Raw genomic sequence first — 16,740 nt, 5'->3', positions numbered from 1 at the left:
CTTATCAAGACTATTCCCTAAATGCAGTGACTGTTGTGTCTCTGCATGTAAAAGACATTCCCAGTGCCTAATGGATAAATGTGTTAAGAACTGGTGTTACATTTTCTACATCAGTTAAAAAAAAAATCACTCAAGAACACACATGTTTAGCCACAGTTTCAGGAGGCACTATCATTAAAAAATTCAGGTATTTAATCAAATTTAGTTCAGCTGTCAATGGAATTGATACTTGCCAAGGTAAACTCGTGACTGGAGGAAGAATGGGAGCACCAGCAATTTATGGCACTATTGTCAGTGAGTGGGCTTAACTCAGCACAAATTCCATGGGGTTTAGGAAGGCTTTTCAGATGGGTTTTAGGCTGAGAAGATATGCAGAAAATCCAGCACTGGAACCTCATCCATCACAGGCACAGGAATGATCTTTTCCCAACTGACAGTGAAGCCTGGCCCCAGACCAAGTCTGCTCCGTGTATTCTGGGGGTGATGCAGCACTGGGGACTAAAAGGATGTTTAACATGACATCCTACAAACTGCACTTGGAAGCAGCCTGGTGACAGCTTGTGTTCTCACATTCCACGTCAGGCACATCTCCAGTTGGATTTATGGCATACTGAGCTCCACGAGCTCACTCCCTTGGATTTTATTCTACCTTTAATCTATTTTAAAATAAATTAATGTATTTTTAATCTGTTGTACTTGGACTTAAGCTCCAAGAGCCTTTACTGTAAATTAAACAGGCAGCTGCCCCTTATTAGATGCTTTCTAATTTTGGACTGGGGGAGAAAAAGCAATCCTCCCTCTTTTCTCACAAACAAATCAAAATTCATTCCACTCCCTATCACAAGCATGAGGCCAAATCTGCTTTTATTTCAGATGAATGGGAAGCTGCTCTTACTGAAGAATGTGAATTTGAATTTATTTTGGATCGAGTAAGCCAGAACATTTCCTCTCCCTCTAATTGACCCGATTTTACCTTTCACTCAAATTTCACACTGACTTCTGAGAAAACCACATGGAGCTTGACTTTATAACAATTGGGAAAAAATGTTAAAAATGTTTTATGTACTCAAGAACTTCCTCAAGTCAAAATACATGAAAATACAGAGTGGGCCTAAGTCCTGTATAGATCAAACTGCTTCAGAACTTCAACACATTTCATGGTAAGTAACTTATGAAAAGATAAATGAATAAAGCATACACCATGGTAATTTGCTGATTAACTAATTTTACCAACAGAACAATGCCACAGCCGTCAAAATTATTCCAGAACCTACCTGTGCATATTCTTTCTCAATTGCAGCTCTTTTCTGACTGAATGCTCTGAAAGAAAAGCAAAGCAATTCAGTTAGAACATGAAGCAAAACACTCCAAATTCAATAATTTAGTCAAAATCCATTAACACAGAGAGCAAAACTGCACAAATTCAATAATTTACTTTAAAAGGAGCTTCTGCTGGACAGTCTGCAGGGTGAAACAACAACAAAAAAGGGAAATGGTTTGACAAGTGCACATCAGTAGCCCAGCAACGATTGTGTGTGGACTTCACATGTGTGATGGCTGAATTTCCAAGTTTTCTTGGGCAAACTCAGTTCCCAGGACTACTCAGTTCCCAGGCACAAACAGCATTTTCTTCATGGAAAGCTCAACAGCTTTCCAGCAGTACAGCTGAGCGAGGAATTTGGGAGCACAGAACAGAATTTCACATTATGTACCTAGACAGACTTACTTCATTTTCTTCAGACTTCTTTTGATGAGAGTTATTTTCTTTAAGCTGTACCACAAAAATCTAATTATATTTAAATTAATTACACAGTAACTCTGGTGACACGCCAATAAAGAAAAAAACACACCTCAGGAATCCTCTAATGCAGTTAACTCAATAAAGAGGAGCTCTGGACAGGCTCATTTTATTCTTGACTACTGCATTTCATCCATGAAGAGTATCCAAGTGCTACAGGCTCAGCTTCCCCAACAGGATGTAAAACAAAAGTTTAAATGCATCATGATTGCTTAAAATTCTTTCCAGATCAATGACAGCCCAAAAGATCTGGCCATATTCCAGCTCCAAGAGTTAAACTTCCCAAATCCCCCTTGTGTAGCCCAGCTGGGTTCCAAGGGCTGTGTAATTCCCATATGAAACACCTTGATAGGGAAGTTTGAACAAGTGAAGTTGGCTGAAATGCCTGTGAATGAATTTCCTTTGTAAAGCATTCCAAGTATTCCAGCTAATATTATAACCCAATTTTTTTTAGGATCTCCTGTTCCAAAATCCAATATCCCAGTGAGTTTAGCAAACACCTAGAAACCACAACATTCCTCTGAAAAGACTCACTTTTCTATCAGAAGTACAAAGAACTGCACAAATAACTCCAAGGAATAACTGAAAGGTGTTATCAATACTGAAAAGGTAAGAAAACAAGAGGCAGTCTTTGGAACATAAATCTGGGAATACTTCAGGCAAACAAAGTTATTTTCCAATTCTCAGCTAACTGCATTTCAAAACATAGAATCAGGGCTGAATTACACCAAACCTGGATATGAAGTTGTGTATTTCACCTGAGCTTTTCCTCACCCCGTTCAATTTCTTCTTAAATTAATTGCAAAACAGTGACTGTGACAAGCAGGAAGCCCCAGATATCCCCAAAACTTTCTACATTAAAAGTTTTGCACCAGAAAGAAAAACAAAAACATTTCAACCAGCCCTTGTGTAGGATTACAAAATAACAAGGGAATCAAATTGACTCCCAAAACCAACTGAAATCTTGGAATTGGATCGACCACAAGCTTCATCAGGACGAGAACGGATTGTACAGCAGCACCTCCTTATGAGAAATATTTCAGTTTTAGATTTTGTTCTGTATTTTAAATGGGGAAATAGTTGGCAAGACGCTGTATCCAACATTGAAATTTGTTTTGCTGAATGAAGAAAATGTTGAAGTGTGGAAAGGCTGTCGGGATCAGCCGCCTGCATTCCTTGGAGCCGGTGCTCCCTGCGGCTTTGGGACTGCGCTTCCCTCCCCTGGACCAACACAAAGCTGCTTTTAACCTTGGGACAGCTCATACAGCAACCCTTCTATGACAACTATGAATGGATTACAAAACATGATGAAAGGGGAGACTGAAGTCAACACATTTCCCAGGAGAAAATTATTTTGAGCGGGGGAAAAGAGAGTTCTGACTAATAAATGCATCATCGTTTCTTAACTTGGGCGGTGTGAAAACTTTGACGTGTGCATCCAGATTTTATGTGCAAAGCTGGGATAGTCTTAACCTTATTGTCCTCCAGGATGGACTTTCAAGTCCATTCATATAAGGAAACATTTGTTTCCATGAAGTAATAAAATGTTCTCTAACTACTGGTAGCTTTTTACAACATGAGGGAGTGAGTCTGCAAGAAAGCAGGAACATTATTTTGTGTGTTTTTAAACTAGGGAGCATTAATAAATACTTTTACACCTTTTTCTCCAAGTAACCATTAACTAAGTGCAGGAACCACCAGAATTGCACTCCCCAAAAAGGCATTTTAGTTTGTGGATGGTAAGTCCTCAATATCTTGTTTATCCTGTCAACATTAATGCGATACATTTATTCCCTTCCCATTTTCTCTCAGGCTCTGTGAGACCAGGGAATTCTAACAGAGCAGGAGAAAGAAAACTTCTCTTCCTGCCATCCCCACTTGGCTAGTGACACTTTTTCTAGTGTTGAGCCCTCACTGCAAATTCCCAACCCCAAATTTCAACCACTGGCATGTCTCTCCATCACTCATATACATTAAAGGTAACAGATGCTGTGAAATATTGAGATATCTTTTTATATTCCCATTGCAGAAGAACATAACAATGTGAATTAAGGAGTCAGGTCAGTGGAGAACCATATTTCATTAAGTTTTCCTACAGGGAAACAGGAGAAACAGATGGGCTTAATTATTTCATGGATGTCCACTTGGGCTGGAAATGTGTAAAGCTCACACCTTCATGAAAAATCAACAGAAGAACATTAAAATATACATTAGTGTTTTATAAGACAATGTCCCATCTGCCAATATTGTGCAGTTGTACAAATCTGAAGATCAAAGTCACAGCTTGCACAGCAGAAAGTTCAACCCAGTGACACCCTGAAAACCAGAAAGTGAATTAGTCACTGTATAAAAATTTAATTCCATGCAGAGCTATGCAAAAACGTAAACACACACTTCATGTTCAGGGCTCTTGAATAAAAGAAGAGGCTAAATTTGCACCAGTGAATGTATTTCTATTCAAAGGCTGAGAAATTCAACAATTAACCAGGCAAGGCCTGAATCCCATTTGGAACAATTTTTCGTGCAAGATGATGATAATGATCAAAAACCCAAGGTATTAACTGGAAAATTTATACAGCTCACCTGACACCAGCAGGTTCTGTTTGTGAGCTTTTTGGCTATGAGCATTCAGACTGATTGTTTGGAAATTTTGATGAAATTTAAAAATCCTTACAATTAACACAAAGCCTCAGAAAACAGATAAAGTAGTATCACATCCAAAACACCCCAAAAATTCTGCTAAAGAAACACACCTTTGGACTGACCTTGACCTGCAATTAATTCACCCCATCAAAAATTCCCAAAGTACATCTCCCTAAGAATTGCAGAGCACATTGCAGCTGGGTCAAAACTGACTCAATCCACCACCACTCAAGAAGATGAATCAGTGAATTTTGAAATACCCAAAAATTTCCAGCTTCCCAGAAAGTAGATCAAGGATAATTCCTGACAGCTAGAACACACAGCAGTGGAAAAATATGACTTTACAACTTGTGCTTATAATGTACACTGGGAGCACACACACTCAGTGTGCAATCATGTCCAAAGTAACACTATCCTGGTTTTTTTTTTAGTATACACTCACTCCAAAATTTTCCATTAAAAACATGAAATCAGACAGCTCTCATTATAAAAAAATAAAAGAAAAAAAAAAAAGGGGAGCAGCTGGTTTTGTCCCAGTGACAAAAACCACTCCATCAGCTTGAATCAACCCGAAATATTGTTGAATTTCTTTGTATTTATTCTTTCTTGTCCTCTTTTTAAACCATCCCAGACTTTAAAGGGTTTTGAATGATTTTTAGTGGGGCACAGGGAATAAATAAGCATATTGCATTACCGCTGGCAGGATAAAGATGAAATTTAGCAATTACTATCCACAAATCACTCCTGCCCAATCTCTTTAATGGTGAAGACATGCAGTGAAGTGTTTCTGCCCTGGATGGCACTGAAATTCCAGCCTGGAGTCCCAGCCTGGCCTGCTGCTCAAGGCTGGAATGCCCCTGAATTTGGCATTTGCCTTTGCTGACGTTCCAGAGGCCAGCCCCTGTCACCCTGGACACTCCCTGCCTCCAGCCAGTGTTCTCCCCAAATTTAACAGGCTCCTCCAACTCGCCAAAAGCCCCATGCCACCATCCAGGCTGACTGGAGTCATGGACCAGCACAGATCCATTGACCTCTGAGGGATTCCCAGCTGCCAGCTGCACTTGGCACTGCTCCCCACCACAGATTTGGGGAGCCCAGCCAACTTTCCAGCCAGCTATCAGTCCGTGTGTCCCCAGAGTGGCTCTAAAGGTGCTGCAGGACTGTGCCAAAGGTCTCCCCGAAGCCACCACCTACAACACAGGCACTGCCAGCTTTCCCAAAAGGCAATCAAGAACCTTTTGCCCTTGGGAGTCCATGCTGGCTGCTCCAAATCACCTTTGTGCCCCTTCAAGGAATGGAAAAGAAGCCTCAAAAATTGTTTCCAGGAGGTTTTGCTGTGTAGTTTACCCAGGAATTAAGGTAAAGCTGCTGTTCCCAGATCCTCCTCCCGGCAGTCTTTGAAAATGGGTCCAGTGTTTGCCTTTCTGCAGCCATCAGGAAGCTCTCCTGACTGCCATGACCTTTCCAAGGTGACAGGGAACTATCCCACTGCAGCTCTGGAGTCCCAGTAAGCTCCAAGTCCTGCAGCTGCACCTGCCCTGTCCAGTTCCATTGCACAGCTCCCAGCTCCCAGGGCTTGGCTGGGATGGAGTTAATTTTCTGCACAGTGGCTGGGATGGGGCTGTGCCTGGGATTTGTGCTGAGAACACAAAGTTCCGGGCACAGATAACTCAGGGATGTTCCCGTTATTGCTGAGCAGTGCTTACACAGCTCAAAGCCCTTCCTGCTCCTCACACCACAGAATGGTTTGTGTTGGGAGGGACCTTAATAATAATCTTGTTCCACCTCTGCCATGGGCAGGGACACCTTCCACTATCCCAGGTTGCTCCAAGCCCTGTCCAGCCTGGCCTTGGACACTTCCAGGGATCCAGGGGCAGCCACAGCTTCTCTGGGCACGCTGTTCCCATTAGTGAGCAGGCTGTGAGTGTGCAGGAAACTGGGAGGGGGGGACCCAGTCAGGACAGCTGACCCCAAGTGACCCAAACCACACAGCATTGTGCTCAGCAATAAAACATGGGGGAAGAAGGAAGAAGGGATGTTCAAAATGATGGCATTTGTCTTGCCATGTCATAGAATCATTACTGTTAGAATAAACCTCAAGGGATCACTGAGTCCAAGCTCTGCCCAATCCCCACCTTGTCCCCAGCCCAGAGCACTGAGTGCCACCTCCAGCCCTTCTTTGGCCACCTCCAGGGATGGGCACTCCAAACCTCCCTGGGCAGCACCTTGCAATGCTTGATAATCATTTCCATGAAGAAATTCCTGCTGGTGCCCACCCTGAGCCTGCCCTGGCCCAGCCTGAGGCCGTTCCCTCTGCTCCTGTCCCTGTTCCTGGAGCACAGCCCGACCCCCCGGCTGTCCCCTCTTGTCAGGAGCTGTGCAGAGCCACAAGGTCCCCCCTGAGCCTCCTTTTCTCCAGGCTGAGCCCCTTCCCAGCTCCCTCAGCCTCTCCTGGGGCTCCAGACCCTTCCCTAGACCAGGACACTGAATTAAAACACCCATTGGAATGCCAGCTCCCACTATAAAATCCAAAGGGGAGCAATCCTGAAATACATGGGAGAGGGAATGGGCCAAAATGTTTTGCCATCCCTTGAAGGAAAACAGGTTTTGTGAATTAAACCAAACCTCGTTTGGTTGAATTCAGTACTTTTATGTGGATGTCTCCTCTCACTTTTCTCCAGCAACATGAAAAATGCACCATAATGAATCAGTACCATACAAGCAAATAACTGCTGTTACCTGGTTTTTAATTTAAGGACAGGTGTGTCACTAACAAAGGCACAACTGAATCCCAACATAAATCATCACTGTGGCTCCGTTCAGGGCAGGGGCTGGCAGTAAATGCTGAGATAAGATAACACAGCAGCAGCTGCATGGCTAATGAGGGACTCCAGGAACACCCATGCATGCAGGGCCACACTGCATTAATATTCCCTGCCCGTGTCCAGCAGACACAAAGGCAACATACCTGGAGCAATAATGAATCTACAGAAATTATTCATCACGACAAGACCCTCAAACACTGCAGTGTAACAATGCAGAACTCCTCTTTGTGGCTTTTCCCTTTACTAAACAGAATTACTGCCACAGAAATGTTTTACAATATTTGCATAAAATTCTGAGTAGCTGAAGGGTAAATTATTTTTCAGAACACCACAATTTCTGAAGTTACCTGTACACGGGCTGCAGAAAGCATGGCAGTGCAACAACCAGGTTATTAAAATTTGGAACATACTTCACAGAATCCCAGAATGGTTATGGTCAGAGGGGACCTATAGAACATCACATTCCCCACCCTGCCATGGGCAGGGACACCTTCCACCATCCCAGGTTGCTCCAAGCCCTGTCCAGCCTGGCCTTGGACACTTCCAGGGATCCAGGGACAGCCACAGCTCCTCTGGACACCTGTGCCAGGGCCTGCCCACCCTCCCAGGGAAAAACTTCCTCTTAATACCCTTCCTGCTAATATCTAATCTAACTTACTCTCTTTTTAGTCCAAATCCATTCCCCTTGTCCACCTTGTCACAAAGTACTCAAGACTCCAAATTCAGAGATTTTTGTAAACCTGACTTTCCCTTTGCCCAGCAAAACTCCTCCAACGTAGATCACTGAAAACCACAAATGATATTTTTTATTTAGACATCAAAAATTTCACCTCAGACAAAGCATGGCAAGTGAAGTTTCAGCTTAATTACATCATGTAAAAGAATGAACTGCTTTACTACAATTCTCTGTACTGTCAGACCACACAAAATCATCAGCATAATCACCTCAGCAGGGAATCCAGGTGCCTCCAATCACTTTCTGGCTAACTGTATTCGATTTAAACATCCCCAAATTTCAGAAAAACCAGTGCTGACTCTAACAGTTGATCTCATGCCTTTGCTCTTCCAAAACGGCTACTGAAGAAATTAACAAGTTGTAAGCAAAGAGAAACTCACTTCCCATTTCATTTGCACAGAATACTTCAGGCTCCTTTTCAGCCATTCCAAGGAAAAACAAATCACCAGAGGTCACATTACAGCAAATCACAGCCTTTATGTTTGGTTTGAAAAATAACAAACTCTCTTTTGTTCCGTGGTTTTATATCATCTGAATGAAACAGATCCCTTCCTAGAAAGACGACCCTTTTATAGGCATGCTGTCACCTGCCAGGGTTATGTTATTGCTAGAAATTAGCAGTTCAGCTGTACTTTTATCAAGGAGCAAAAGTTCCATGTCAGGTTTGAATAATATCAGCCCTGCCACTATTGCCTTTCCTGCTGAAGACTTTGTACCACCTATTAAATAAACTCCACTGTGCTGGCATTTAACAGCGCTGTTCAAACACCGTTTTGCTGCCTGGATTTTGGGCTGGCTTTATTTGCCTGGTCTCCAATTAAACCTGCTACCTCCCACATTACATCACATCCATGTCCTTCAAGCACAGAGATACACACGTGGAACTCTTCCCCCAGCTCTTGTAGAAAGATGTTCATCAGCATCAGAGCATTACCTTGACTCTTCTTTCCAAATTACGTGCTAAGGTTTTCCTCGATATCAGTAAAGGGAAAGATTTCCCTGGAAAAGGTTGAGTGGGGGAAATAAAACTGCTGAGTACCGCAGAGCCTTCCCTAGAGCCCATCACTAGGAAGAGTCTTCATGCAGAAGATGTCTTGCTGCTCCCATTCCCAGAGCATCCCTCCTTCCATTCCTCCCTGACCAGCTGGAGATGTCACTGGTATTGCCCCTGAGCAGCCAAGCAAAGCTTTCATGCTCCTCCCTTCCTGCCCACAGACCCTGCTCAGCCATGAGGGGCTCCTGCTCCAACTCCTGACCTTCCCCACAACGGGATGGGCTGCTCCTTAGCTGTCTGCAAGTCCTGCTTAGGAAAACTGAGCAGAACCCATCACTCCTGGCTTCTTCCCAGGAAACTCTGCCCACCACCGCCGAATTCCGCTCTCACGACAGCGCATCTCCAGGTCCTGAAGGCAATCTGTGGTCACAGAAGCCCGAGCCACACCAGTCTGGACAGGATTCCGAACAGCAGCCTGCCCTCCCACGGCAAGCACGGAGGACGTGGAGCTCTCACACCACAAACATCCCAGCGCGGTGCGAACGTGGCCTCCGGGCCAAGATTTTTATCGAGGACCTTGCTGGGCAGGCCAAGGTCCCACCAGCTGTGAAAGCACACGAGGCAGCAGAACAAACTCAAAACCACCCTGGCGAGGTCACCCACAGCCTAAATTGTTGCCCACAAAGAAGTTCTGTGACCCAGCACGAGAAGCCAGTGACATTTCCTGCTTGTGGATCCACTTGAGGTCTGCCTGATCTCAGCAGACGTGTGAAGGGCATCTTCACAACTCGGGAAGCACAAATATTTGTAACATCAGGAAACTCTCTGCTTGCTGAGTCAAGGAATTCAGCTCTCCTTCCTGCAGCTCGCTGGCAAGGCAGCCCTCACTTTCTGCTTACCTCAGTGCACTGCTCCAGTTCTCTGGCAAGCACAAAAGAAATAAAGAAGTGGCCTTATTTTAAACTTGACTTTAATGTACATACTCTGTACTGTCTCCTCTTCAGTCTTAAAATAGCTTTTCCGAACAGAGCTTCGTAAATTCCTGCAGAAAGGGAGTAGCAGGCAAGTCAAACATCCTGTAGCACAGCAGAGCTCTTCTCTCCTCTACAAATTCCTTTCTACAACTCATCTCACGATTTTCTAGCAGTTTTTCCCCGAGCAAACAGCAGCTACAATATCCGCCCCATCCCTTTTATAGCCAAGCACACAGTAATCCCTTGTTGATTCAGCTACTACAGAACACTTTACCACCCTGAGGAGCCCTGCTCCATCCTTCTGCTACACAGAGGATTTACAGTAACCCAAAACTGCGCTGCATTCTCCATCTCTGCCCTGCAATTAGAAGCCTGCTCATCTCACACCTAAAACTAATGGGCTGTGACAGCTTTGCTACCGTTTGTCCTTCGGAATGCTTACCCTTTAAATCTCCACTTATCCTCAACTAAGATAAAAGTGCACGGAAGGAAAAGTCTCCTGAGTGTAAACAGAGGTATTAAAGCTGAAAATATTTCAACCAATATTTCAATGTATCAGGATACAGCCAGCTACATAATCAAGGAATCAAAGTTGGGCATAATATCTTTGTGACAAAAGCAGTCTCCTGCCTGTCCTGCCAGCATCCATCCACCTACAATTGTTTTTACTCCAGTTTTCACACACAATTTTCGGAACCCGGATCACCCTCCTGCCGTCCCCTCAAGCAACTGCAGGCACTACTGTTCAACTCAAAAACCCTGCCTTCCGTGCCCACAGAGTGCAGACAAATGAGCTCCTGCTTTGAAAAACAAAAGCCTGAAAGCCTGAAACTTTGAACATCTTGACTTCACAAGTTCTCACACACAGAATAGCTCAGGTGGGGAAAGACCTTGATGATCATCATGACCAACCATGAATGATTACCTGCTGTTACAAAATGTCCCTTCCTAAAAGGCCTATTTGGATTTTCAAGAGAGCATTGCTTACAGTGCTCACAGTAGTTTAAAAGATGCACTTCCAACCTGAAATTCCCCACACAATGTCTTACAAAATCACAGTTTTTGGCAGGACATTTAGAGGCCAATCCCAACTCGTACAGGCCAATTTTAAGTGCTCTTTAGAACATACAGAACATATTAAAACATATAATATTGGCAATGTTTCTAACTGAAGCTTTTTTATGTACAGTAAAATTTATTTGATTTAAACAAAAAATATTAACACATACTCAAAATTCTTGGTGTGAAAGTACCCACAAGGGAATTGGGCCTTCAACAGGAGACAGCTGTGATTTTTATCAGCACAAGCTCCCAATTAATAAGAAAATTCTTCTCTATAAATCTATCAAAAACAACAAAGCAGGTTTGCATTTGTGAGCTACGAATTTATTCGTAATTTTAAATGTTCTAATCCACACAAGCTATGATTAGCCATGAAATATCTTTACCTCGTGCCTGAACAGTGCCCCTGTAGCAATGCACAGAGAAAAAAATTCCAGACAACATTCACCAGCGAGCAATGTACTCCCCATAAATCACATTACTGTACAGTTTGGGATTAGGATGAGTTGCCACTAGCAACAGAGCCAAAAAAAAAAATCAATTCTGTCACTATATATAGAGAATTCTTGCAACCTCAAACGTAGCCAATGTTTTCAGCAATTTGTCTCAGAGAGGCATTAGCAGTCCAGCATGTGATCAGAGGAACATGACACCCAGACACAAAACAACGCTAAAACAATAGTTTTTCCTTCAGTAGAATAAAGAAAGAAAACAAAAAAAGAACCGACAGAAAGCTGCTGGTGAGTGTGAGCTTTTCATTCACCCTTTTCAAAATAAAAGCGTGCCCTCTTTATAGCATTAACATTCACAGCAAATACAAGGATTGGTTTCAGAGCTTAAGTGTATTTAAAATGATCACTAATGAGTTTTTGTTTTAAAATGGGAAACGAAGCAAACATTAGGGAGAGATACAATTTAGACAAATACAAGGGTATTTTTCTATAGCTTCCCCAGACCTGATTCATCATATCCAAGGCATTTCCCTTTCAGGAACAAAAAAAAACCCAGCAACCTAGGATGTTATAATTCAGCCTGTCTACCAGGAGCTTTTAGAAAACAGGAATATGAGGAGTTTCTTTGATCCCCATTTGCTTAACAGCAAGAAGCCAAGGTGCATTTCATCATTCATGCTTCTTATTTCATCCTGCGTCTGCAAAAGGTTTTGTAGCAGGCAACAACCACCTTGGAGTTCTTACTTTACTCATCTGTCACATTTTAGGAATCTTGACAGTGCCACCCAGATTTATTGCAAAGACTTCTTTCTTTTCCTACAGTCTTTATATGAGCATTTCAATTTTAAATGATGCCCTTCACAAGGTTTCATTGTCACTAACACTGACATAAGTCAAATTCTGTGTTTTAATGGATTCTACAGGTAATAATAATTACTATAATGGGATTTTTCCTCAAAGCACAATCACTCTGTTTTAGAAGAGTACAGTAGATGTACTGTTATTTTTTAAGTCAGTAAAATGTAACAGCTCACTGAAAACATGTGGCACAATTTCTAAAATCCATCTGTAGATATATGTCAGAATCACAGAATCATTTAGATTGGAAAAGACCTCTGAGATCACTGAGCCCAGGTTTCAACTGATTACTACCTTGCCACCACCAAGTGCCATGTCCAGTCATTCCCTGAACACCTGAATATTCCTTATAAACTCTTCCCCAAAAGGAGACATTTCAGTCTATTGCCAACCAAAAATAGATATGGAAAAGATATCTGAAATGGGTCAAGTCATCCTGTCTTCTTGCCACTGACAAGAATATTGATCTTGCTTACTACCTGCAGCACCACTGCCTGCTCCAAACACACAGAGGAGTTTAATGCATTTAAATCATTGTTCCTCAGCTCCAGTAAAATCAGAACAGGGCCATCAATAAAGGTTTGTCACAGAATCACAGATTCCCAGCATGGTCTGGGTGCGAAGGGACTTGAAAGACCACCCAGTCCACCCCCTGCCATGGGCAGGGACACCTCCCACTGTCCCAGGTTGCTCCAAGCCCTGTCCAACCTGGCCTTGGACACTTCCAGGGATCCAGGGGCAGCCACAGCTTCTCTGGGAACCTGCACCAGGTCCTCCCCACCTTCCCAGGGAAGAGCCTGCCTCCCAAAACCCAACCAGCCCTGCTCTTTAGCAGCCAGAAGTCATGCCCCTTGTCCTGGCATTCCATGCCTCTGTCTCAAGTCCCTCTCCATCTTTCTTATGGGCTCCTTTCAAGTCCTAGAAGGGGCGATCAGGTCACCCCAAAGCTTCTCTTTTGCAGGCTGAGCAATCCCAATTCTCCCAGCCTTTCCCATACTGCCAGTTCAGCAGCACATCTGGGCGCAGAGAAGGCAAAAGGCATTTCAAACATCCACGGAGCTGTGTCAACAAAAGGGCCCAGCCCTCCTCTAGCACAGTATTGAGCTAACCTGCTAAATTTAGAACAAAAAAAAATCACAACTACAACGGCCAAAGTCCTCCAGCAGAGATATCCATTTGCTCCCTGAGAGTAAAGAAGTGTTTGGACGCATGGAGAGATGAGGTCTTGGTTCTTAAGTGGACAACAGCTCTGCGCTGCACCTCCACCAGAAGGACCTGGCAGCGAGCAGAGAACATCAAAGCACCCCCACCAACTCAAAGGAGCTTCTCAGGGCAGATCAAAGCTCGAGGCACTTCACAAGCCGGGCCTGGGGTGCTCCAAACAGCACCCGAAGCCGGGAACGAAGAGCGCCGTGCGGCCGCGTTCCTGCGGCACCGCGGAGCCCGGCAGGAACAGCCAGCCTCGGCTGCGGGACACGCGAGTCACAAGGCCACGTCTCCCCAGGACACCAGGAATAACAACACGGCTTCAGGGAAAAGAAACGTGCCTTTGCTCCTCCTGGTGCTGCTCTTTGTGAGGATGGAGAGGAGGAGAGCAGGGTCTCACTGGAAGAAGAGGGAGCGCACAGGAAGCACGTGCAGGCAAACAATTTAATGACAGTTTTATCGGTGACACTTTAGAGGATGATCGAGGTCTTTACACAGGTTTTTAAAACTATTTCTTGAGGACCAAATGCCCAACAGACAGAAGATTCAGCTCCTCAGGCATCAGGGATCAAGTTCAGCCACTTTTCACCAACAACAGGCAGACTGCAACACCAACTTCAACCACTCTTTGGATACTACAATCAAAATTCTGCACATTTCCAAATGAAAAACTCCTGTAATCACAAAGATTATCTTCACCTCCTCAGCAGAAAAGCCTAAGCTCCAAATGCTTAGAAAAGCTAGAATATAGGGCCTTCTTTGTTTTCTACACAGCTGATTAGCTCATAGCAATTAACTACAACCTGCTTTCACATCAATTAATACAAATACAGACAAACAATGTCCAGAAAAAGTTTGTTTGCATTTTCAACCTATTTGAACATAATGCACCTTATTCGAGCTCTGCATACATTCAGCCAAATCAGAAGGTTTTAGGCAGATGCTCCCCTGAAAGCCTGTACATCACAGGGGGAAAAAAGAGAGATTCTCAAAAAGATCTAGTGCACTTCCCAAGCTTTCTCTAGTCCTCCCAAGTCTGCCACTATTTATAGTGATTCGAGAGACTCAACACCTCCCACACTGTTACAATTCGGAGCTTTTGCTTTGATTTGAAACACACAGAACAGAGCTACGAAGGAGGTACACACCAATCTTTCTGCAACTGCAGAAATTACTTTCTCTCGTCTCTTTTCTCTTACTGGGTGGGAAATGTGGGATACAAGGAATAGCTGCAGCTCCCACTAACAATCCCAAAGACATTAGCTGCACAAGTACCCCAAAAACACAAATGTTTGTTACACAGAGAACTAATGTTCTTTTAACTGCAAAGAAAAGATGAGGTTGCTCAGAGATCCAGAGGAAATCACATCATGAGCCTTGAATCTTTTGCTCCCAAATTGCCACATTTTAGAAAGAGAGCATTAGTCTCTGGAACAACCTCCCAGGAGATGCACGGAGTCCCCATTGTGGAGGTTTTCAAGATACAGATGTGAGGTAACTTCATCCAGGCTCCCTTTGCCTTGTAGGGCTGGATGAGACAGCCTTTTGAGGTGTGCCCTGGAGGCAAATCTGCTTTTAAAGAGCATCCTGGTATCGCTGGTACCGTGAGGTATCTTAAGTTTACCACCTTAAACCAATGCCACAGGAGCTGGTTCAATAAAGTTATTGAAATTCAAATATTTGTGCTTTGCTGTGACTCTTGTCAAACAAAACCCCATCCTTGTGATGGTCTCTCTCAATCTCAACAAATCACACAACCACGGAATGGCTGGGGCTGGAAGTGGCCTCTGGAGACCCCAGTCAAAGCCCCCTGCCAAAGCAGGTTCACCCAGGCCAGTTTGGAATAAGCCTAGGGAGGGAGACTGCAGAAGCTCTCTGAGCAGCTTCCTCCATGTGCTCTGTCATCTCACAGCGGTTTTTTTTCCTCATATTCAAGGGGAACTTCCTGCATTCCAGTTTGTGCCCGCTGCCCCTTGTCCTGTCACTGGAAAGAGTCTGGCCCCATCCCCTTGGCAGCTGGCCTGAAAATACTTGTGTGCATTGATAAGATCCTCTCTCAGCTGTCTGTTCTCCAGGCTGAGCAGCCCAGTTCCCTCAGCCTTTCTCCAGAACTGAGGTGCTCCTGGCCCTCGTCGCCTCTGCAGCCTCTGCTGGATCCTCTCCAGTGGTTCCCTGTCTTGTCTCTCTTCACACAACTCTGGCTCAACAGAGTTGAGAAGAGCAGAAGAGTGAGAAGACAAAGAGGAAATTCAAAAGCAGGACCTCTTTCTTAATTAGGTGTTACTAGGCAGTGATATGTACTTGTCCTCTTACTCAGCCAGCTCAGATCACAGGGAGATAATTAGAAACAATCACACAAAATCCATTAACATGAAAGAAAACTTCATAAACAACAAGCACATTAAAATAACATGGGAAGCCACTGCCACCTACTCCCTTTCTCACCAGAGGCAACACAGCTGAAAATGAGCAAAGTACATTTAGAGATAAGACAGGCTAAAACCAGCCTGGGAACACACAAGGACTATGAAAAGCAGGTGCTAAAAATCAAGACACTGTAACACGGCCTATTATTGCTTTTCTGAATATTCTTTTTCATTCACAAGGCAATCTAGCCTGTCTTTTCTGCCTCTGCCTGGCTTTAGGATGGGAAGGCAATGATTTTCAGGTCAAACATTAACAGAAATTCAGCAGCCTAACACATGGCAATGTTTCAAGACAGGAATTCCCAATTATGTCAAGAGATTACAACTATTTTATTCCCTGCTGAAAGACTGAAAAATAGGGGTCAATTTTACTTCATTTTTCAAGAACTTCAGCCCTTCATCTCTGTCGCTGTGAAATCAGAGCAAAGTAATTCCACCTTTTACACAGTTAAGTGATTTCCCAAATTCCCAGTTTGCAGGCGATGCCAAGCTGAGCCGTGCAGTTGACACAACGGAAGCACGGGGCCATCCAGAGGGAAGGATTACATGGGATTTTGGGAAGGAATTCCTCCCTGGGAGGGTGGGCAGGTCCTGGCACAGGGTGCCCAGAGAAGCTGTGGCTGCCCCTGGATCCTGGAATGTCCAAGGCCAGGCTGGACAGGGCTTGGAGCAACCTGGGACAAGTGGGAGGTGTCCCTGCCATGGCAGGGGTGGCACTGGATGAGTTTTAACGTCCACCTCCCACCCAAAACCATTCCACAAATCT

At 44.1% G+C, this 16,740-nt stretch overlaps 1 protein-coding gene across 1 annotated transcript in view; it reads right to left on the bottom strand.

Moving 5' to 3' along the window:
- Positions 1 to 16,740, bottom strand: part of FCHSD2 (FCH and double SH3 domains 2) — a 121,082-nt gene that overhangs the window by 93,280 nt on the left and 11,062 nt on the right. The window contains exon 3 of the mRNA XM_041420981.1: positions 1,275 to 1,320. Coding sequence (XP_041276915.1) covers positions 1,275 to 1,320 — 46 coding nt within the window. The remainder of the gene's footprint in view (positions 1 to 1,274; positions 1,321 to 16,740) is intronic.

This window comes from Onychostruthus taczanowskii, unplaced genomic scaffold, assembly GCF_017590055.1.
Source record: "Onychostruthus taczanowskii isolate IOZ18803 unplaced genomic scaffold, ASM1759005v1 scaffold67, whole genome shotgun sequence".
Lineage (NCBI taxonomy): Eukaryota > Metazoa > Chordata > Aves > Passeriformes > Passeridae > Onychostruthus > Onychostruthus taczanowskii.
Note: the sequence above shows the minus strand (reverse complement) of the source record. Positions and strands in the feature narration are given on the sequence as shown.